Source organism: Perognathus longimembris, unplaced genomic scaffold (genome assembly GCF_023159225.1).
Source record: "Perognathus longimembris pacificus isolate PPM17 unplaced genomic scaffold, ASM2315922v1 HiC_scaffold_5465, whole genome shotgun sequence".
Lineage (NCBI taxonomy): Eukaryota > Metazoa > Chordata > Mammalia > Rodentia > Heteromyidae > Perognathus > Perognathus longimembris.
In genome coordinates, this window is record NW_025960895.1 from 37,465 (window position 1) to 61,701 (window position 24,237).

At 43.3% G+C, this 24,237-nt stretch overlaps 1 protein-coding gene across 3 annotated transcripts in view; it reads left to right on the top strand.

Annotated features, from left to right (window-relative positions):
• The window catches only part of LOC125345277 (death-associated protein kinase 1-like), a 50,204-nt gene extending 36,455 nt beyond the window's left edge, over positions 1-13,749 (top strand). Inside the window, exons 11-16 of one of the 3 annotated variants that reach the window (XM_048337494.1) lie at positions 700-897; positions 1,894-2,032; positions 3,642-3,762; positions 7,593-7,781; positions 11,336-12,527; positions 13,029-13,749. In XM_048337494.1, the coding sequence (XP_048193451.1) occupies positions 700-897; positions 1,894-2,032; positions 3,642-3,762; positions 7,593-7,781; positions 11,336-12,527; positions 13,029-13,111 (1,922 nt within the window). In that variant the 3' untranslated portion in view covers positions 13,112-13,749. Of the gene's footprint in view, positions 1-699; positions 898-1,893; positions 2,033-3,641; positions 3,763-7,592; positions 7,782-11,335; positions 12,919-13,028 lie in introns of those variants that run through there. The other 2 variants (XM_048337495.1, XM_048337496.1) reach the window with 2 other exon arrangements.
• The last annotated feature ends 10,488 nt before the right edge of the window (positions 13,750-24,237 follow it).

The window sequence follows — 24,237 nt, forward strand, 5'->3', positions numbered from 1 at the left end:
TTATATCTCATTCTATTCTAAATATTCCTACCTATTGAAGAACATGGGACCTTTTCGCATGTTTGTCTTATTGAATCCTCCTCTGATTTTGTATTTCCTTCCTTGTCAGAATTTAGCTCTGCAGATAAAGCTGGAAAGTGCATATTAAACCGATAAGTTTCTAAAACTGTACTGTATTGGGTGTGCTACTGAGCACACTCCTGAGGAATCAGATGCAATTGACCACAGGGAGGATGGCTCCTTTTCTATATATCAATATTTGAGGGAGAAAAAATAGTGATTGGTTGTAATATATAATTTCCACATACACATCTGGTTGTGCACACACCACACTCATGTGTGTGCCTCTCCAGGAGATTTTGAGTAGATAATAATGATATTAATATAGCAAAGATTATTCACTGAACGCTTTTAGGAAGAGATATAATCAGACTTAGAGAGAAGCAGAGAAACAGATGTGGCTATGGTGGGCACAGGTAGGTAAGCACCACTTTGGGCCTGTGCATCAGGAGGGATGTACTCCTGAGTGTATGTGTGTATCTACATACCTGAATGGTGTCCTTATCAGTGTCTGCACATTCCTATACACAGAAGAATGCCATAAGAACACTGATCCTAAAGAGAATCCCTCAGAACAATTGTGGTTGAAGTCAGTGGTGGTGTTTCAGTAGAGTAATATCTGTTTTTCTTTCTCCATAGGAGTTGGTGATTTCAGTGTGTGGGAGTTCTCTGGAAATCCTGTGTACTTCTGCTGCTATGACTATTTTGCTGCAAATGATCCCACGTCCATCCATGTTGTTGTTTTCAGTCTAGAAGAACCCTATGAGATCCAGTTGAACCAAGTGATTTTCTGGCTCAGTTTCCTGAAGTCTCTGGTCCCAGTAGAAGAGCCCATAGGTGAGCCAAGCCCAGGGCCAGTGTGTGCGCTTCTGCCTTTCTGCTGTGGCCCCTGGCTTTGCACCCAGCTATGGCCACACTTAGACTCTGCAGCTTGGACTTGCATCTAGGGTTCCCTTCCTTCCTTTCCCACTGGCAGTTTTTCTTTCATGGTTCCATCTTCCTTTCCCAAAGGCTTCAGCTTAGACCATTCCCTGAGCCAATTCTCACTTCCTTCTGTACTTCAGATCCTTGGTCATTCTTGCTGGGTGCAGAGTGGAATCCCCCATGGTAGCTCTCACTCCTGTCCCAGGGACAGGACCCAGGCCCTCAGGATGAGCTGCCTCCATTCAGACCAGTGCACACCAGGGGGTGTGCCTGGGGCTGTGGCCTTTCTTCCTAAAGGGGAAGATGACATGGAGTGGACTTCTTTAGTTATCTACCACAGGAGGAGTGCTCTTCTTTGGGGAAATGTCCTGCTCTGTAGCCAATTTCTTGTTCCAGAAAGACCGGACAATAAATTCAGCTTGATTTCCCCCTGCAGTGCTACCATGTTTGTTTTTGGCAGCCTTCTCCTTTGTGGACTTAGAAAGAGCCATTAGCAAGAAGCCTGCTGTGTGAGTTGCATGCAGTGTCTCTCTGAGACTGTCTGTGAAATGGCGGCCTTGAGAGGCTTGCTGTGGTCCTTTGTGGGGTACTTCCTTATCAGAGAGCCAATCTTCTCCCCTCACTTATCAGGCCCTGTGTGGAGGAGGTCCTGAGAGCTACCTTTTGTGCTGGAGTATGTCCTGGAGCCTCCTTGATGCTCAGGTTGGCTTATCTGTGTTGGCCTGGCACCTTTGAGGGCCACAGTGAACAGTGGGCTCTGGCTCTCCAGCCAGTGGACAGGGTGCACATCATGGGAGAATGGACCTAGGCACGAGGCCAATCACCACTTCACCTGGGCAGGAAAGCTCACCAGGTTGTGTGGGGGGGGGGAATGTCTCTATCCTGACAGAGTTTATTCTGTGCCCTCAGCTTTTGGTGGCAAGCTGAAGAACCCTCTCCGAGTTGTCTTGGTGGCCACACATGCTGACATCATGAACGTGCCCCGTCCAGCCGGAGGGGAGTTTGGCTATGACAAAGATACTTCTCTACTGAAGGAGATAAAGAACAGGTGAGGGGTGGCCACTGGCTCTCAGAGGAGGGGTGGAGAGGAGTCTTCCTGCCCTAGGGACCTGAGGGAGGTGTGAAAATGCAGCAGAGGTCATATGACCCACAGGAGGAATGAATGGCCTTCCTGGTTGCACTTGTCTTTGTTGTTCACACTGATTGTTTTGTGGTGATAGCCAGGAAAAGAATGAAGGTGATAGGAGCTGACAGGCTGTCTGTGCTTGGTTGCCCAGAGGGAACTTCTGTCTGTTCCTGTCACCTTCACCCTTTTCCTGGCCATCACCATAAAACAATCAGTGTGAACAACTTTTTTTTCTGTAATGAGACAATGAGATAGGAACAGAATTGAATCACATGGACGAGAGTGCATCTTATCTCAAGTATTGTGGATCTTGGTGTCATTTATGATGTGGGATTTGCAGGCAAGGTCAGAGGTAAAATGCAGATGTTTGCTCAGACTTTCCATCAGTCACATCAAAGGCTATACCACATAGGTGAGTCTGGGGAACTTACAAAGAAAGGTTTGTTTAGCTCAAATGTCACCATATCTGGTGAAGGCACCCACTGGTAGGGTCACATCCTGGCTTGCGGCATCACTGAGCGCTCCAGAGAGAGGGACAGGTTATACCATGATGCAGGAAGACAGAAATCCAAGGATTGCTGCCCCCCTGTTTTGTAACAATCCTGTTCTGAGAACTACTGTTACCATGTCCAAAGCTCTGGTGGTCGTTGGGTAGTACCCTGATGACCTTAGCTGCCTTCATTTAAGCCCACCTGTTAAAGGTTGAACCCTTGGGGATATGCTACAGCCAAAACATAGACGATATCACTTGTAAAAGACCTGTGAACCAGCAGCTCTATATCACATGCTTCAACACATATCTGAAATTGTCCTTCTGAGAAGTATGTCTGCTGTCTTCTATGGGTATTTTCAGAATAGGCACTGTAACCTCTATCTTTTCCTTCCTTCCTTCCTTCCTTCCTTCCTTCCTTCCTTCCTTCCTTCCTTCCTTCCTTCCTTCCTTCCTCCCTCCCTCCCTCCCTCCCTCCCTCCCTCCCTCCCTCCCATTCTTTCTTCCTTCTCTTTTCTTTCACACTAAGGATTAAATTCAAGACCAAAAGCTTGCTAAGCAAACACTTTACCACTTGAGTCTCTTTTCGTGTTGGATATTTTCAAGGGCGCAACTCACTTTCTTTCCAGGATGTGATTGATACTCCTACTTGTGCTTCCCAGTGTTTCAGGGATGATAGGCATGTACCACTGCACCACTTGTTTTCTCCTTCTTCTTAGTCACATTACTTTGAGCTTTGAGCAGCATCTCTTCTCATCTGGAGAGGAGTACTTTGGCCTGCCCTTCCTGTATCAGGAGGAGCTGACAGCTTTCCATACTGTGTTCTGCATCTGCTTAGAAACCGATATTTCCCTGTATATGACTAAAGCAAACCCCTATTTTCCACCTCTATATCTAGTCCTCCAGCACGGTCCCCAAATGGGCCTGGGCAGGGTCACCAGGAGACCAGCCAGCCACTGGTGCCAGTAAGAGCCAGGACCTTGCCCAGGAAGACCTGGTAAGCTAGAATCAGGGCTCATAAGGTCTCTGCTCTCACTCTAGGTTTGGGAATGATCTGCACATCTCCAATAAGTTGTTCGTGCTGGATGCCGGGGCTTCCGGGTCTAAGGACATTAAAGTTCTTCGGAATCACCTGCAAGAAATTCGGAGTCAGATTGTCTCGGTGAGTAGGCCCTGGAGGACCTGACCCCAGACTTTTACCATACCAGCTCAGGGTGAACCAGGAGCTGTGTGATGCCCTCTTGGTTTGCATTGGTGTTCAGGGAACAGCTCCACAGTAGGGCCCAGGACCTGTTGCTCTGGAGCAAAGCAAGAAAAGAAAAAAAAAATAGGGAGTGTTAGGAAATGGTGGATTAGTGGATAAGATGTGCCAACTGAGAGAGTACAAAATTCCTACAGTTGTTTCTTTGATGGTTTAAATATAAAATTGCTTTTTTTACAACCCACAAAAGCAATGAGGGCAAAAAAATGGGAGGGGTGACATGGATCAAGTTGGTTCATTGAATCAAAATCCCTTGTATGATTATTTAAATATAATAATAATTCAGTAATTCTAGTATGCTTTATTGTAGAATATTTAGAAAGCTGAGGTAAGTAAACAATATAGAATTTGTTGAGAGCAATAAAAGAGGTAGGACAGTAACAGGGAGGAAGAACATGATCAAAATACTCAGGCATATACGAAAATATCACACTGTAACACATATGTATAATTGATGTATGCTTGTACAAAAGAAAAGATACTAGGGCCGAACATTCTGACTTGTGTCTTAATCCCAGATACCCAGAACATAGGGACCAGGGATCAGCCTGAACCAAAGTCAATGAGACCAATGTCAACAGAAAATCTGGGCTGAGTGGCATGTGCTTGTCACCTAGTTATTAAGGAAGTGTTAGTAAGAGGAACTTGACCCAGGCTAACATGGAAGACTCTACTCACTACTTGGCCCTCCATCTCTGAAAAATATTTGATAGATTAAATTTTTTAATATGCACATATAAGTCATGAAATAAAATATATTCAGTGAGAATTCAGAGAATTTGTTTTCTAAATAGAGACTAAGCTTTTTTAAAAATGAGGGTACACTTATATAAGAGGGCAGAGTTTCATCAGACATTTCCATTCATGCATATAGGGTACCCCATCGATCTTCTCCCTTCATCATTCTCCCCAATCCCCAGCTTTTTTAAACAATTGCAGTACATAGGCCATGTTTGTCCTATTTCACCTCCCCATCTCCTTGGCAAGTATCCCACAATGAAGCATGTCCTTTTTTAATGTTTGTTTGTTTATTTACTTATTTTATTTTGCCAGTACCAGGGCTTGAACATTGTTCCTTAGCATTTTCACTCAACACTGGTACTGTGCCACTTGAGTCACAGCTCCACTTCCAGCTTTTTAGTGGTTAATTGGAGATGTGTCTCATACACTTTCCTGCCTGGGCTGGCTTTGAACCATGATCCTCAGATCTTAGCCTCCTGAGTAGCTAGGATTATAGATGTGAGCTACCAGCCCATAGCTTCAAAATGTTTTAAAAATACTGGTATGAACATGTGCTAAACAGCCCAGATAATGTTTTATAATTCCCACTCCTCTGGGGATATGTTAAATAGTTAAAAGCTTTTATCTGTGTGGACTGATTTATAAAACTAAGAGCCTACAGTTCTGACAAGTGGATATGTTATATACAGCTACTTAGAGATAATAAAAACAAGTTTAAAAAATAGAACAGATCCACAAATCATGTGAACTGTAAAAATACTTTGAGACAATATTAACTGAATCAAAAAATGCTACAGGAAACAAAGCACTTCAATCAATACCTGGCCCCTTCATGACCCTACTCCATGGCAGCTTTATATTGAACACTATTTGGGTTATTTGGCAGACTCTCAAATTTCTTAGATTTATTTGGTTTTCAGACAAATGATACATCCTTGGAGAATACTGTGTTCTTAATTACATTTACTATTGTCTTGAATAGGCACAGTGACCGTGAATAGGGAGGAATAATAATTAATCCAATTACTTTTTAGTGTTCTAGTGGCTTAGTAACCTCAGGATTTTTTATTTTTATTTTTTGGTGGCACTAGGGATTTGAAATCAGAACTTTACACTAGCTAAACAAGGGATTCTACCCCTTGAGCCAGCATTACCCCTAGATCTACAATCTCAGCTTTATCAACTGAGCAACAATATTCTTTTGTATTGAGCTGTGTGTGTGTGTGTGTGTGTGTGTGTGTGTGTGTGTGTGTGCATGTGCAGCACCCAGGCCCTGAGTTCAAGCTCCGGGACCAGTCCACACACATAGACACACACAGAGACACACAGACATTCATACACACATATACATGTACATACGTACATGAAAAACCAACTTCAAGCCAGTTACTAAGAATTTCTCTAAACATTTCAACTAAAGTACTCCCAAAGTATCTGCTTTACTAGTTAGAATCCACTCCAATGTTAGAAATTATCATGTTCATTCTCTCATTAAAATAAAATTGCATCTGTTTAGATTGAAATAAACTATACAAAATCAATCTTCACCAAAAATGATGTATTATTTCTAGATAAACCAGAAAACATTTGTTTATGTCTTTTTTTTAATAAACCAAGACAAAGCAGTATGTACAAGCACGGAAAAAGCAGCAAGCCAACAAGTCCATTGAGTGGCCATATGGTCAGCTTCAGATTCTGTCTTGACTGTGAAGCAGAGATTCCCATGATTTACTCGCTGAAAAGCTTATAAAAATAGAGGTTCAAACTGAGTGCAGGCAGCTCATGCATGTAATTCTAGTTACTTATGAGACTGAGATCTGAGAATCATGGTTCAAAGATAGAAAAGTTTGTGAGACTCATCTCTAATTAAACAGCAAAAACTAGGAAACAGGACAGGAAAGAAAAACTGGGAGAGATTGAAGGAAGGGCTAACACTGTCCACAAAGAAATATACTCTCTACCTGTCTTATGTAACTCTAACCCATCTGTATATCACCTTTGTACTAACAATAAAGCTATTTTAATAAAAAATTTAAAGGTAGGAAATAGAGATGTTGTTCAAGTGATAGAACACCAGTGTTGAGTGAAAACGCAAGGCTAGGGCATAAGGTTGTGAGTTCAAACCAATGCCATCAAGGAAAAGAAAGAAAAGAAAATGTAGACCCCTGAAAACAACAACCAGCAAGGACAGGCTCTTCCATTCAAACCTTACCTCTAGCTTGTTCCTCTGAACAATATGCATTCTTAGTTCTTCTTTCTGTGTTTCTAAAGTGACCATTGCCAGACTGAGCAGGTACTTACCAGAAAGGGAAGAGCTGAGTGAGTGAAGGGAGGGGAGGTAGGGAGGAAAAAGTAAACAGTAGAGCATTAGGAATTAGCACGTCTGGATGAATTGACTGCACAATTCTAAAACCATCATTACAAAGATTCACTGGTTAACATGAGTAATGGAACTGCGAATCTTCACAAAGTGATCCAAATATTGATTTTGTGCCGGGGCTTGAACTCAGGGCCTGGACGCTGTCCTTTAGTTTTTTTCCACTCAAGGCTGCCATTTTGTCACTTGAGCCACAATTGCACTTCTAGCTTTTGAGTGGCTAATTGAAGATAAGAGCCTGACTGCCTAGGCTGACTTAGATCCTCGATCCTCAGATTTTGGCCTCTTGAATAGGTAGGATTACAGCAGTGAGCTATGGGCACCTGGTTGAGTTCCCAATCCTAAATCCATCATTATGAAGATCCACTGCCTGTTTACCATCAGTAATAGAACTAAGAATCCTCACAAAGTGATATTTGATAGATCCTGGTCAAGGCAGCATGCAAACATTTGTGTGCCAGTACTCCATCAAAAACACCTTGGTGCATTCCTAACGAGAGCATCTGTCTATGTGAATGAAGAATGACATGGTCTCAGCAGGCTCCTCCATAGACACACATCCCTCCCGAGCAGCTTGGTAGCTAACACTTCCTGCTCTGCCCACACACTCTAGGGCTGCCCTCCTATGACACACCTGTGTGAGAAAATCATCTCCACGCTGCCTTCCTGGAGAAAGCTCAACGGGCCCAACCAGCTGATGTCGCTGCAGCAGTTTGTGTACGATGTGCAGGACCAGCTGAACCCCCTGGCCAGTGAGGAGGACCTCCGGCACATCGTGCACCAGCTCCACAGTGCAGGCGAGGTAAGAGCGTCGTGAAGCTGGCAGGGCTATGGGGGATCAGGGAACTTACTTCTGTCATGCTTCTGCAGCAGGGCCCAGCCTGGGTTACAGAACAGAAACTGCTCAGCTACCCACCAAAGCCATAGGCCAGGTTGGTAGACCTGCAGCTTTTTACACCTCAGGTGATTCTCCTCAGAACTTCTCTACCTTAGCATCTGTGTAAGATGCTAAGTCTTCCAGATCCTGCTTGTTAGAGGTACAGGGCCCCTGCCTTGGGTGCCTGAGTCTCCATGGCCCATCAGGCACCTGGGCACTCTGCCCCATTTCCCAGGAGCCTTGTGGCCAGCTGCTCCCATGGGTGGGGAGGGTCCCATTCCTTACAGGTTCTGAGTTGATAAGTAATTGAGGAGAAAGTAGTGAGGTGCTCCACTAAGACAGTGCCCAGATGTGCAGAGTGATCAAAATTTGAGTTACACATTTAGTCCCCTGGCAACAAGAAATGCCCACTCGAAATGGTAAATGATGGGAACTTTTGATTGTGTGTTTAGCACTGGGGTACAGCATTTTTTGCCCATCACCAGAAAGGGGCACAGCCGTTATATTCTGCCATCCTGTACAATCCATGAAATGTGTGGCTAGTCTGGCCAAAAGCAGAGAAAATAAATATGAATAAACAAATGGAGTCAGTCCTGAGAATATTAGAAAACAGAAATTCAACTGTTATCTTTTTGGGTGCCACATCATGACTAGAGGAGCGTGGTGTGTGTGTGTGTGTGTGTGTGTGTGTGTGTGTGTGTGTGTGTGTGTGTACCTTGAAGTCAAGGCTTCTAGCTCTGTCTTGGCTTTTTTGCACAAGGATGGTGCTCTATTACATGAGCCATGCCTCCACTTAGAGCTTTTTAGCTGGTTACTTGGAGATAAGATTCTCTCAGATTTGTCTGCCTGTGCTGGCTTTAATCTGGGTCCTCTGATCTCAGCCTCTTGAATAGCTAGGATTACAGGCTTGAGTCACCAGCACCAGTCTTTGAGTTGCATAATTTTTTTTAAACTAACACTGACTGAATCAGGAAGCCAGTGCTTCTCAAGGGCCTCAAGCAGTGATGTTATCAAACTTTAAACTCCCAGTTAACAACCAGCTAATCAGCTGATTCCTCCAGCAATATTGGCTGAATGCCAGGAAGGAGACAAGTGCAGTGTCCAAAGTTGAGTTTAATAAGAAATGCCTGAATATAAAACATGTTTTAACCATAACAATACACTCCTTGAGCATGGCATTGTCTTGTCTTTTAATATTTGTCTAGCAATTTTTTTAGATTATAGTATATAATCCACTTAATTTGACATCCCACCACCTCTCCTATGCGTGAAGTTTTTTTTTTTTTTGGCCAGTCCTGGGCCTTGGACTCAGGGACTGAGCACTGTCCCTGGCTTCTTCCCGCTCAAGGCTAGCACTCTGCCACTTGAGCCACAGTGCCGCTTCTGGCCGTTTTCTGTATATGTGGTGCTGGGGAATCGAACCTAGGGCCTCGTGTATCCGAGGCAGGCACTCTTGCCACTAGGCTATATCCCCAGCCCCTATGCGTGAAGTTTTGATAAATAAAACTTTAAAGGAAGGAGAAGGGGAAGGAACCCTTGGTGCTCTGGACCCTGTCCTGGCTGCAACTGGCCTCCTCAAGTCCTGTAGCTGTTCTGCAGATCTTATTCACATTTTCCTGTCCTTTTCTTTTTTCTGGTCCAAGATCGCATATAGCAGTTGAACATATCATTTCTGTAGTCTGCACTCCAGATAGTAGATTAGGCATTTGTCTTTAAATGAGATGGCATTAGTTAGTAGTAAATTGCAAATGACACTCCAGCAAATACCCTGTTGAGAACTGACTAGAAATGGGCTCTGCTGCATGAATTTTTCTATGTAAGGCACCGTTATGAACAGACCCATATAGGAAAGGTTTCTTAAGGTCTAAGCTAGATTGGGGCAGAAGAGGCTTGTGCCCAAAAGGTAGCATCTGAGTCTGTTGTAAGGAAGGAGTCCACCTTGGATCACCATTATTCACAAAACTAGCCTAGAACAGCAGGGACCGATGAAATGTGACTTCCCTAAGTGAGCAAGTAGTTTCTGTTGTCACACAATTTTCATTGCAACGTTTGGTTTCTTAAAGGAATAAGCATGACCTGTAGAATCAAACACCCACTGGTTGTCATCTCTAGTCTCATTGCCATCCTCTCTACGGGGCAAGTTGTTATCATGGTGGCCCTCTTTCCAGACTTTTCTTTCATAAAAGTGTTCAAACTTTACATAATGGTTGATTGACAGACCGTGCTGAATCATTGGGAGGAAATATTAAGCCTCAGAGAAACTAAACTATGAGAACACTGCCATCATAGGGTACCGATGGCTCCCATGTATAATCCTAGCTACTCTTGATCTGAGAACCATGGCTCAAAGCCAGCCCGGACAGAAAAGTGGATGAGACTCTTGTTTCCAATTAGCCATACAAAGCCAAAAGTAGAGCTGGGGCTCAAATGGTAGAGCACCAGCTATGGGCAAAACAAACAAACAAACAAAACACACACACACACACACACACACACACACACACACACACACACACACACACACAAAAAAAAAAAAAAAAAAAAAAACCTAAGTGAAAATGGTCAAGCCCTGAGTTCAGGCTCAAGTGCCAAAAGAAATAAAAAACGCTATCATCAATCCTCACATATTCAACTCCTAAGTTGTAGTGTTTTTGTGAAATTTACTCTCTTTCTCTCCTATTCATTTTCTTCTTTATTTTGCAAACATCGTCCTTTCACCTTTGTATCTCCAGAGATCCATTCCACCACATACCCCATGATGATCACAATGTAAAACACAACATTGATACAGTACTCTGGCTGAATATATAGTCCTCACACAGGGGGACTCTACTTCTCCTCATAATTGCTCTTATGCCTATTTTGTTGTTCATTTATGGATTTGTTTTTTGGTGACTCAAAATCATGACCAAAAAAATCACCTTTGCCCTGTATAGGTTGTCATCTCTCCTCTTCTTCCTCTTCTTTTGTCTCTTTTTGGTTCTGGCACTTGTAAGTAGATTCAGAGCCTGGGCACTGTCCCTTAACTTTTTTATTCAAACCTGGCACTCTACTGCTTGAGGCACAGCTCCACATAAAACTTTTTGTTGATTAATTGGAGATAATAAGAATCTCTTTTCTGACTGGGCTGGCTTTGAGCCATGATCCTCATATCTCAGTCTCCTAAGTTGCTAGGATTACAAGTCTGAACCACCATCACACAGCTATTTACCTCTTCTTTTAGAGCTGTGGTGTCCTTTCTTTGTCTTTTACTATTGGATCTTTTAACATTCAATGACAGTTGCTTTTCAGAATCACTCTCCTAGTTTAGTAGGCCAGTATTTGGTTATAGAGGTGGACTTGTGCTCTTCCTTAGGGTGCCTGTCCTTAGAATGCCTCCAGTCCTCACCAGGCTCCAGCCATTTGGTGTGCTGAGTGTTGGGTTGCCCATGGCTTGGGTTCTGTTTCTAATGGTTACCTTGTGTTGTCCCCCCTGACAGATCAACATCATCCAGAGTGAGACGGTGCAAGACGTGCTGCTGCTGGACCCCCGCTGGCTCTGCACCAATGTTCTGGGGAAGCTGCTCTCTGTGGAGACCCCCCGGGCCCTGCACCATTACCGGGGCCGCTATACCATGGAAGACATCCAGCGGCTAGTGCCTGACAGTGACGTGGAGGAGCTGCTGCAGATTCTGGATGCCATGGACATCTGTGCCCGGGACCTGAGCAGCGGGACCATGGTGGACGTCCCTGCTCTGATCAAGACTGACAACCTCCAGCGCTCCTGGACGGACGAGGAGGATGAGGTGATGGTATACGGTGGAGTGCGCATCGTGCCCGTGGAACACCTCACCCCCTTCCCGTGTGGCATCTTTCACAAGGTCCAGGTGAATCTGTGCCGGTGGATCCACCAGCAGAGCACGGAGGGGGATGCGGACATCCGCCTGTGGGTAGGCGGCTGCAAGATTGCCAACCGGGGAGCCGAGCTGCTGGTCCTGCTGGTGAACCATGGCCAGGGCATTGAGGTGCAGGTGCGTGGACTGGAGACAGAAAAGATCAAGTGCTGCCTGCTGCTCGACTCCGTGTGCAGCACCATCGAGAATGTCATGGCCACCACCTTGCCCGGATTATTGATCGTGAAACACTATCTGAGCCCCCAGCAGCTTCGGGAGCACCATGAGCCTGTCATGGTCTACCAGCCTCGAGACTTCTTCCGAGCACAGACTCTGAAAGAGAGCTCCCTGACCAACACCATGGGCGGGTACAAGGAGAGCTTCAGTAGCATCACGTGTTTCGGCTGTCATGATGTCTACTCACAGGCCAGCCTGGGTATGGACATCCATGCTTCAGATCTGAACCTCCTAACCCGGAGGAAACTGAGTCGCCTTCTAGACCCTCCCGACCCTATGGGCAAGGACTGGTGCCTTCTCGCCATGAACTTGGGCCTGCCAGATCTGGTGGCCAAGTACAACAGCAACAGTGGGGCTCCTCGGGATTTCCTTCCCAGCCCAGTGCACGCCCTGTTGCGGGAATGGACCTCCTACCCAGAGAGCACCGTGGGCATCCTCATGTCCAAACTGAGAGAGCTGGGTCGCCGGGATGCGGCAGATTTTTTATTGAAGGCCTCCTCCGTGTTCAAAATCAACCTCGATGGCAATGGCCAGGAAGCCTATGCCTCAAGCTGCAACAGTGGCACGTCTTATAATTCCATTAGCTCGGTGGTGTCCCGGTGAGGGCAGCCTTGGCTTGGGCAGGGTGTTTTTGGAGTGCAGGCACCAAGGGGCCGCAACCCAACTTTCCCACTGGATATTCCCAGACATTCCTCCCCGTGCCTACATCCTGACAATGCCACCCTCCTTCCTTCTTTCCCTGCCTCCACCTCCCTCCCTTTCACACCCTGTCTGTGGATGGTTTTTCTGTCAAGAGCAGATCACATCCTGCACTTTGCTCGCTAGAGTCCCTCCTTGCAGTGTTTTGGACTCCATCTCTCCTCCTCCAATACCTTGCTTCTTACTGATAGTTTTATTGGAATTCTGAACTTTTCAATGAATTTTTTTAAACTACTTTATTGATTATCTTAAAACAAAAGAAAGAAAGAAAGAAAAGAATGTGCACATTTATCCACAATGTGTATTTCTTAGATTCTTTTCATTGCTATACCAGCTCCTCAGCTTATCTCTTTTATATTTGTAGGAGAAACTTCCATGCTTGGACCCCACTGTATGATTTATAAACAGACAATATGTGAGTGCCTTTTGCAGAAGAGGGTGTGTTGAAATCATCTGAGTCAGCCCGGAGCTGTCACCAAGGAAATGCTACCTCTCTGTCCTTTGCTGTATGCTGATCATCGCCAGAGGTGCTTCACCCTGAGTTTGTTTGTTTTTGTGTTCGTTTCAGGGGTTGGGGGTGGGGAGCAATGTCTATGTTATATTTGGCAAAGATAGGTGAGAATGGAACCCTCCCCCAGGGTGATTTCATGGCCAGTATTGTTCTAAAATGATGTTTGCCAGTTGCTTTTGTTGAGATGTCCATGTGATTGTGCACACGAGACATAGAAACTGTCATGCTTCCTCATCCCCTCTCATCTCAGGTAGAAGGTTGACACAGTTTTAAGGTTCTGGAGACCTGTGTGAGAATTCAGAAGACTCCACTCCCCAACCCCAAACTCCTGGCAGTCGTTGTTGATGGTTTATACCAGATGATTTCTACGTTTAGATTCTGGTTTGATCACTTCTTGTACTTGAAATTTAAAATGAGAGAATACAGGAAGCAAGTTTTCTTGCAGTTGTTTTAAATTGTGATAGAATTTTGATTGGTTTGAGGGAACATGTCCTAATTCTTCTGTCCCAAGAAGCATGTAATGTTAATGTTATATCATCTGTATATATATATATACATATATATATGCACTATGTATATACATATATATTAATACTGGTATTTTTACTTAATCTATATTATGTCCTAAAAGAATTAAGTTTGGCTTTTTATTTCTTTTTCTTTTCTTTTATTTTTTTATAAATAAACTGTTGCTTATTGCATCAGATTTGTTGTCTTTAATTCAAAAGCAACTCTCTTCTTCTTTTGTTCATTGGTTTTTCAATCCCCCCCCCCCCACACACACACACATATTAGCACAAACAAATCTACAACGTAGCAAGCCATTAAATTTTGGGGCTGGGAATATGGCCTAGTGGCAAGAGTGCTTGCCTCATGTACATGAGGCCCTGGCACCACATATACAGAAAATGGCCAGAAGTGGCACTGTGGCTCAAGTGGCAGAGTGCTAGCCTTGAGCAAGAAGAAGCCAGGGACAGTGCTCAGGCTCTGAGTTCACGGCCTATTACTGACAAAAAAAAAAAAAAAGATAAAGAAACTTAACCTCTGGTATTGGAAAACAACTCATACTGATTATTAAAACTAGGAGTGGCAAGGGTAACAAGGGTAAGTAAACAAAATGGCATCTTCTGGTACTAGCAACAGAGACAGATAGAGGTTGCTACTTTATGCCAAAATGAGAGGAAAGAGCAGAACACCAGGACCAAGAGAAAAGATACTTATCTCCTGGGTGGTCTTTAAATAGAAACTACACTATGCTCCCCTCCCCTCATTAGGAATTCCAGTGTTGATCTGCCTGTACCTGCACATGACAACAGGTACCAATATTAGTACCTGTACAAACCAATATTGAATAAAATCTTAAAATTACCTTTAAAAAGTAGAACAGAAGAAGATGACTGCGAAGGAAAATACTAAAATGGCAATGCTTTTTCACCATTCTCGTAGGAATATAGCTCCTTTTACTTTGCCTAAATTATCCACAGGAAAGGATAAGAAAATAATTATTGGTGAATAATTTTAAAGCTGTACATAGCCTAGAAATGATGAAATTGAAGTTGTGACTCTGTGTGTGTATGTGTGTGTGTGTGTACCAGGACTGGGACTTGAACTCAGGGCTTTAAACTCTCACTTGGCTTTCTTGTTCAAGGCTGATGTTCTACCACTTGAGCCATGCCTGCAATCTGACATTTTGCTACTTAATTGGAAATGGAGTTCATAGGCTTTCCTACTCAGCCTAGCTTCAAACCATTGTCCTACCCAGCCAAAGCTGTATCTCCTCTTGTCCAGCTTAGTCCTGAATATTGGCTTTAGTCTCCAACTTCATTGAAGCTTTGACATGCCGGACAGCTGAAAACTGGAGGCAAGGAGAGGCTTCTGATGGGATCAGCCTGAATCACATGACTTGAGTTCTCACAATTTGCCCAGCCCAACTCCTAGGCTGATAGTGGAGAGGTGCAGTGATCGCCAAAAAGATGTCCAGCTAATAGAAGAAGTGGGTAGGAATGTTAGCAAGCAGATAAGAGGAAGACAAGAGCCCCCCCGCACCGCCCCCCCATAGACAGTTCCAAGTCGGGTACCTATTCAAATAATTTGAGATTCCCTGACTCTTGAAATTCAAGCCATACTCAGGAATTCTTATAAACCCACACATCAAGAGTTTATTGAGCTCATCATGGAGCACTGCCTCATCCTGAGATATGCCAGGGAGAAGTGCAAGGACCTCTGTGCTAGGAGCTATAGTCGGCTTGAAACTATTTGGCCTAGTCCCACCATATGGTAGAGCATGCCAAGTCTGCCTTCTCCAGGAGAAAGAAACAGTATAATTAAATAGTATGAATCGAGGTATGCAAGTTCTTAGATGCCATGAACAAAAGCCACTTATGAGGCCTTTCCTTTAGAATCACCAGGAAATGCATGTAAGTGGAATGTCCCTTTTCTCATTCCAGAGCTACAGCTGCCCCTGGGTAGCAAAACCAAAGTGGACATTCCTGGGTGCCTGAGGCTGAAGGGTGTATGGATAAGGCATCCCGGGCCTAGAGCAAGAGAGGCCTTTTTTCGAGTTCTATTTGATCCCGAATTCTGGATTCCATCTCCAGAAGGAAGCAGAACTTTGGATGGGATTCTGGGTAGGTGTTTTGTCGTAAGGGGGTAGTATAGTAATTCAGCTGCAAAATTTACAGATATCTTGACCTACATTGAACTCCATCCATATCCAGAGCCCACCTGAACTAAGTAAACCCTGAAGGTATAACTGGAAGAAACACTACAGCTGCTACAGCCAGCTATGTATAAGACTTGAGGGCAAGTCAGGAGTCAGAGCTCAGAAGTACAGGGACCTCATTAAGAGCAGGAAGCCTTCTTAGATGAAAGAGTTCTAGAGATGGATGCTGATAGTTGCACAACAATGAGAATGTACTTACTGCCATAGATCTGTGCATGATTAAAGTGGTATGTTTGATCTCGTCTCTATTTCAGTGTGTGTGTGTGTGTGTGTGTGTGTGTGTGTGTGTGTGTGTGTGTGTTTGGCCAGTCCTAGGGCTTGGACTCAGGGCCTGAGCACTGTCCCTGGCTTCCTTTTGCTCAAGGCTAGCACTCTGCCACTTGAGCCACAGTGCCACTTCTCGCCATTTTCTATATATGTGGTGCTGGGGAATTGAACCCAGGGCCTCATGTATACGAGGCAAGCACTCTTGCCACTAGGCCATATCCCCAGCCCCTGTGTGTGTGTTTGATCTTGTCGCTATTTCAGTGTGTGTGTGTGTGTGTGTGTGAGTGTGTTGGTACTGGGCTTGAACTGAGGGCCTGGCACACTTGCTTAGGTTTATTTGCCCAAAGCTGGCATTCTGTCACTTGGCCCACACCTCTACTTCTGGCTTTTTGGTGATTAATTGGAGATTAAAATGTCACAGACTTTTCTGCCTGGGCTGGCTTCAAACTGAGAGCTTCAGCTCTCAGCTTCCTGAGTAGCTAGTCATATGTATGTGAGCCAGCAGCAGTCAGCTCCATTTCGCCACATTTTAAGAAAAGAGTAAAGAGATAAAACTGGATAAAAGGAAATAATGAAGCTTATGGAGCAATATGCAAGATGACTTATTGTTATTTAAAGTAGTCCAGCAAAGCATAACCCTACATGTACATTGCAAAACTAAACAAATAGAGGGGTGGGAATGGGGCTTAGTGGTAGAGTGCTTGTCTAGCATGTATGAAGCCTGGTTTTGATTCTTCAGCACCACATAAACAGAAAAAGTCAGAAGTGATGCTGTGGCTCAAGTGGTAGAGTGCTAGCCTTGATCAAAAGGAAGCTAGGAACAGTGCTCAGCCCCTAGCTCAAGCCCCAGGACTGGCAGAAAAAAAGAAAGAAAGAAAAACAAGAAAGAAAGAAAGAAAGAAAGAAAGAAAGAAAGAAAGAAAGAAAGAAAGAAAGAAAGAAAGAAATAGATAAATACATGAAAATAGAAATAATATCCTAGAATAGCCAAAGCAATTCTAGGCAAAAAAAGCAGTGCAGGAAGTAGCACAATACCAGACTTCAAGCTCTACTATAGGGCCATCATAACAGAAACAGCCTGGTATTGGTATAAAAACAGACCGGAAGACCAATGGATCAGAATTGAAGATCCAGAAATAAAACCACACTCTTACAGTCAGCTGATATTCGACAAAGGAGCTAAAGAAATACAATGGAATCAACATATCCTCTTCAACTACTGGTGCTGGGAGAACTGGGCAGCCATATGCAGAAAACTCAAAGTAGACCCAAGCCTATCACCATGCACCAAGATCAACTCAAAATGGATCAAGGACCTCAATATCAGACCTGAATCCTTGAAACTACTGAAGGACAGAGTAGCAAAGACGCTAGAACTTACAGGCACAGGAAGGAACTTCCTGAATAGAATCCCAGGGGCACAACAAATAGTGGAGACACTCGACAAATGGGGCTACTACAAATTAAAATGTTTCTGCACAGCTAAGGACATAGCCACCAAACTAGAAAGACAGCCAACCATATGGGAAAGGATCTTTACCAGCACAGCAACAGACAAAGGCCTAATATCTGTCATCTACAGAGAAATAAAAAAACTAAGCCCCTCCAAGCCCAATAAACCAATTAGGAAATGGGCAAAAGAGCTAAAGAGAGACTTCACAAGGGAAGAGATAAAAATGGCAAAGAAACACATGAGGAAATGCTCAACATCCCTGGTAGTAAAGGAAATGCAAATAAAAACAACCATGAGATACCACCTCACCCCAGTTAGAATGGCCTATACTCTGAACTCAGGCAACAACAAATGCTGGAGGGGGTGCGCAGAAAGAGAAACCCTTCTCCATTGTTGGTGGGAGTGCAAATTAGTACAACCACTTTGGAGAATAGTATGGAGGTTTCTCAAAAAGCTCAATATAGACCTACCTATGACCCAGCCATACCACTTCTAGGCATCTATCCGGAACAGCAGGCCCGAAGATATCAAAAAGACATTTGCACTTCCATGTTTATCACTGCACAAGTCACAATAGCCAAAATATGGAAACAACCCAGATGCCCCTCCACAGATGAATGGATCCAAAACATATGGTACCTATACACAATGGAATACTACATAGCGATTAGGAATGGTGAAATATTGTCATTCGCAGGGAAATGGTCAGAACTCGAACAAATAATGTTGAGCGAGACAAGCCTAGAACACAGAAAACAAAGGGGCATGATCTCCCTGATATATGACTGTTAAGATGGGGTGACGGAGAGACAGTAGAGGCCAGGTCTGTGAAACCAAAACCTGCTTGTCAAATGGTATTTCCCACAGGATTGGGGCAGTGACCCAACAGTATGTAACTAAAACCAAACAACTACTCAACATATAAAGGACAAAAAATTGACCTCTCAGTGGAATACAATAGCTCAAAAGCTATGTATGTACATAAGACTACTGTCGACATATTGTCTAATGTCGACATTACATTTAAAGCCCTAGGCGAATTTTCTTGGGTGTAGGCCACGTGGCTACGGTATATGTTCTTGGTACATTGTGTATTGTATATATGTCTACCTGACCTAGGGAAGGGAAAGAAAAACAGGGTGTAAGATATCACAAGAAATGTACACACTGCCCTACTATGTAGCTGTACCCTTTCTGCACAACACCTTGTCAAAAAATTTTTGTTTAATTAATAAATAAATTACAAAAAAACAAATAATAAATAAGAAAACAAGATATGAAAAAAGTAGATTGTTTTAGAAAGAATTTAATACACTTTTGAAAAGAGCAGAAATGCATTTTCTTTGACTTTTTTGTTCATTTACAATCAATTTGTTTTCACTTGAATACCTACCTTGATTGAACCACAGATTGGATTCTTGAGGACTTGGTAGGCCAAACTCTATGAGGAGCAGAGCACACCCATCCACCATCCTCAGCTGTGTTGAGGACCTATTGTGGTGCAGCCAGCCCTGCACTATGCACAGGGTTAGAGAGCCCACTGAGGAGCCCTACAGTGTTCAGGAGGTTGGCCATGAGTTCAGCTGTTCAACTGTTCCAGGGCCTTGGACAGGGGCTGTCCTCAGAGATGGCAGGGGGTACTGGGTGCCAACCAAGGCTGATGTTGGCTTTTACCATTAGCTACCAGTCAGGTGTTGAGAGGCTAGAACCTCCAGAGGTCTCATTCCCAGCACCCAGCAGCTTCCAGATGTGTGAATACCAGAGGAATGGGCTCTCCTGGCCACAGAGTAGGCTAAGGTAAGGCCCTTGAAAGGGAATTAAGAAGTAACTGGTATCTTCTTTGTTGTGATGGAATCTGGAATGTCCCCCACAAAGCACCACATGTTAAAGACTTGGTTCTCTGTGTGGTACTATTGGAAGGTGGCAGAACCTCCTAGGGGGAGGTTTTGGATCAGGCTGTGCCTGATGCCCTTGAGGGAGATTATAGAACCCCATCCATTCTCTCCTTCTTTCTCTTTTGTTCTGTCTTGGCCTTTAGGGAAATTTCTATCCACTGCAATATACTGTCTTGCCATCCTCCCAAAAGCAAATGACCATGAATTGACTTTTCCAAAACTATATCAATCAAAATTAATCTTTCCTCATTGTAAATTGATTATCTCAGGTATTTATTACAGTAACCAAAAGGCAATACATACTTTCCTGGGAAGGAAGGGACCGTTAGCAAAAGTCTGGTACAGAGTGGAAGTGTCCCTAAGAGGTACTTGCTCTAGAATTCCTCTTCTGGGTGAAAAATGGCTGGTGACTTGTGCTCCCAAGGCTAATTGTTGCCAGAAAGGAGAGAAGCAGTGTGGGCATGGAGAGGAGGGACGTCACAAAGTGCCTACAGCAGAGTCTAGGCCCTGGGCTTCCCACAATACCATTGCTGCTAGGCTGACATTAGGGTAAGAGTGGCCCTGCCTATTACTCAAGGTTGTGACTGTAATCTACAGGGGTCCTCCATGGGGTTACACATAAGGGACTCTAGAGGATGCCATCTTGTGTCACTGAAGTCACAAAATTTTACAAGAAGCTTTAGAGATGAATTAGTTCAACAACATCCGGATTCGAAAATCTGACTTGTTGGGTCATCTGACCACAAATGGCCCCATATGACCCCTTTATAAGGCTCTGCCATGAGTTAACACTATAATGTGCTTTGTGTATACATGTAAATGAGTTTCATGAGTATATATTTGTGTGTCAGGCATGTACACACGTGAACATGTAAACATGCACACAAGCATATGTGTACCTGTGTGTCATACATCTGTGTGCTTGTGTGTGACTGAGTTGGTATGCATGTGCACATATGTACATGTTTAGTTGTGAGAGTTTGTCTATAGGTGTTTACTATGCATGTAAATAAGTAAGTGTGGGTCATTTAGGGTGTTGATGTGCACATGTGTGTTATGTCAATATGGTACATGTGTGCATGGACAATTCTCTAGCCATAGGATTTGTTCTGGCTTGGGCCCCTGATCCTGGATGACTGGTGTGTGTGTGTGTGTGTGTGTGTGTGTGTGTGTGTGTGTGTGTGTGTGTGTTTCCTACTATCAGGGGGACTGACAAGATCTTTTCCGGGTGAGAACATTCTTCTACCCTGTCCCACCCATCGCCATCCTTGGCTTAAGAATCTGAGGGTCCAGCTCCAGCTGGCACCCCTCACAGTTGTGCAAGGTACTTGGCTAAGACATAAATCACTGTCTTCCAAGAAAAAAGGCCATTCACCCTGGAGCTGCTGAAGACACGTCCTCTGAGTCACCTGCTTCTGAGACTGATACACAGGAAAGAGAAAAGTGCACCTGGGCTGCACCATTGCACCTGCCAGAGTGCTGGAGGCAGCAATTCCAACAGCTGTGGACTTCACCTGGGGCAGGAGAGAGGCTTTGGGGGAAAGAATAAAGGTTCAAGGAAGTAAGGTTGTTATTCCCTCACTTCAGTTGTTTGTTTTTTCTACTTTAATTTTTAAAATTGTTATTATAAAGACAATGTACAAAGGAGTTATAGTGAGTTACATTTCTTTATGGACAATGTCTACTTCAATTGTTTTATGTACATATATTTTGAAATAACTGAAATAATATAGAGAATCTGATTTTATACTGACTTTGAAAAAAAAAGTACCATCATGCCATGATTTTTATCAGTTCTAGTAAAGCTTCTTTCTCCAGGAGTGTCAATTTTAATGGTTGCCTAACACTGTAATCACGTGTTGTATTTGGATTTACTTAACTTTCTCTCCTGTGAAACATGCAAGTACTTCCCCATTGTCAAAATAACTGAGCTGAACATCCTTAGGCACAATTATTTTTTTCTGTTTATACTTTGTTTTTGATACTGTTTTGCAGAGCTGAAGATTGAAGAGGCTTAGTATACAGTAGGCAAGTGATCTATCACTTAAGCTATCCCAGTTCTTTTATTGCAGTTTGAACTGAATCTGAAATATAAAATTACACTGATTTTCAACTGAATATGAAATATAAACATATGTTTGGATTTTTTTTTACTTTTGGCGCATGATAATTAAAATCAGAAGGGAGAAAACCATATCTATTGCTGAGAAAGAATTGCAATTTGGATTCTTTTCTGTATTTTTTTCACCCAGAAGAATTTTTATTAACTCTCAACACTTTATAATAAATTTTACCATGCACGGTTGCTACCCTTATGTACATGAACACCACAGAGTAGAAACAGATATAGTAAGACTGGAAAGAAAGTCAATCTTTTCTCTTTTTTCCCATGATATATTTCAATGATTCATCAACAATTACAACTACCATTAGTTTCAAAACTTAATCTTGAAAATCCGTATGGCCAATGTTATACAAACAAGTTATATAAACATGTAAAGTCAAACCTAGAAAACCACTGTGAAGTCCTATTTATTTTTACTTTAAGTATAAGCTACAGGGTTCCTTGACCTTTCACACTTTTCTGTCAAGTGACTGATTTTAAATACTCTTTGGCTTGTCAACACCCTACTCCCAAATTGCCATCCATGTCCTGCTCTGGCATCTGGCCTGGATTTCTGGAAGGCTCCTTGTTCTGGAAGGCAGGTGCACCCAGGCTCTGGTCCATTCTCTGTGTGGATCAATCTACTCAGGACCAGGGGACGTCAGCCTTCTTCAGCCTTGCTCCCACCTTGGTACCTATACTCTGGCTATAGGAATCAGTGAGAGCCACAACACAAGTCACGAGGACCCAATCACAAGCCCTTCACCGGGGAAGTGATGGTGCAAAACATCTCAAGCTGTGAATCCTGGAAGTTGTTTTTGTTTTTTGTTGTTTTTTTTTTCCAATTGTTGACCTTTTAATTCCTTTGTCAACAATGGGACAGAAGCAAACCAAAGGCTGGATTAGAATTTCACTCATCATTATGAAAGAACCCTAGCCTGAAAATGGAAATAAAAATGAAGATTACTTTCTCCCTGATCTTGAACGTTGGTTTGCTATAAAGAGCAGCTTCTCTTGGACTCTGGCATCCTATGTGCCAGTAGGACTCTATCATGGAATGCTCCTTATTGGCTAAGGACATCAGGAGACAAGTTTGCTGGCCTTGTGTTCTAGGCTATACAAGGGGAGGGGAAACAGCTCGCTGAAAAGCAAAAGATTATATTTTTCATGTGTTTAATATAACCTATTTTATAAAGATTAAAAAAAGATTTGATCAAATATCACAGTGCAAAGGTTGTGCCAGTTTTTCTCATGTAAATGAGCAACATGTTCTCAATGGACTACTTGTCTCATCAGATCAAAAAGCAGCATCGTGGCATCTTTGGCTAGGATTGTTTTCTTTTTTCATTTTCTTTTATTCGGTACTGGGGATCAAACCCAGGATGTTGTACTTGCTAGGTGAGCATTTTGCCACTGTGCTGCAACCCGGCCCAACATTTTATTGTTTTTGTTTTCTGGGCCTGGGGCTTGAACTCTGGGCCTGGGCACTATCCCTGAGCTTTTGTGCCCAAGGCTAGTGTTCTACCAGTGGAGCAGGGCAACTTCCTAACATTGTTTTCTAAGTTGCTCATAATTATCATGTGTATGTGTGTGGTATGTTGGGTTTTGAACTCAGGGTACCTTAGCTTTTTCACTCAAGGTTCTCCCATTAGAGTCATAGCTCCACATCTGGCTGTTTAGTTGTTGTTTTTTTGTGCCAGTCCTGGGGCTTGAACTGAGGCCCTGGGTACTGTTCTTGAGCTTTTTGCTCAAGGCTATAATTCTATCACTTCATCCACAACTCTACTCTAGGAATTTTTTTGGCGGGCGGGGAGGAGTAGTTAATTAGAGTCTCACAGACTTTGCTGCTTTGAATCTTAATCCTCAGATCTCAGCCTCCTGAGTAGCTGGGGTTATAGGTATGCCATTAACGCCTGGAAACTTCCAGCTTTTTGTGGTTAATTGGAGGTGAGAGCCATGAGCCAGCTAGCTGTGAACCACAATCCTCAGATTTCAACCTCCTGAGTGTCCAGGATTGTAAGTGTGAACCTATGATACTCTATTGTTTATTTTTAGCTGAAAGAATACTCAGTACTAATAGAAAATGATTAGACAAACACTGACCAAGTCCTCTCTGATAATCCTTGGGAAAAGCAATTGCCAAATTCACTGGGAGCTACACAGGAAGAGAAATCAAGTCAGGTACGGAGGGTATGTGACAGTATTACTTATGAACTTATGAGCTAGTCAACTGATTGGTATATTGGTTGGCTTGGTAATGGAAAAATTTATATTCCACATACTTTACAATAAACAAAGCCATTTTTATTGACTTTGAAGAGGCTAGAACATAAAGACTAAAATTTTAAGGTCTGGTCTCACTCATCGTGACCTATTTTAGAGTCTCACACAAATGTTAGGGCTCGAGAGCCAAGAAAACAAGAAAAGCAATGGTGATTGAAGCTGGCTAGTTTTAGGAATTCAGCCTGACATCAAAGCCCAGACAGAGCATACCAAGGTCATAAATTGAAATGGCTCCAGGCCAGTGTTGATGGCCTCTTGCCACTAATCTGTAATAAACTCTTATCTAAAACCATTATGATCTTAAAGGTCTGAGGTATAATCTACCCATTTGTGCTGGT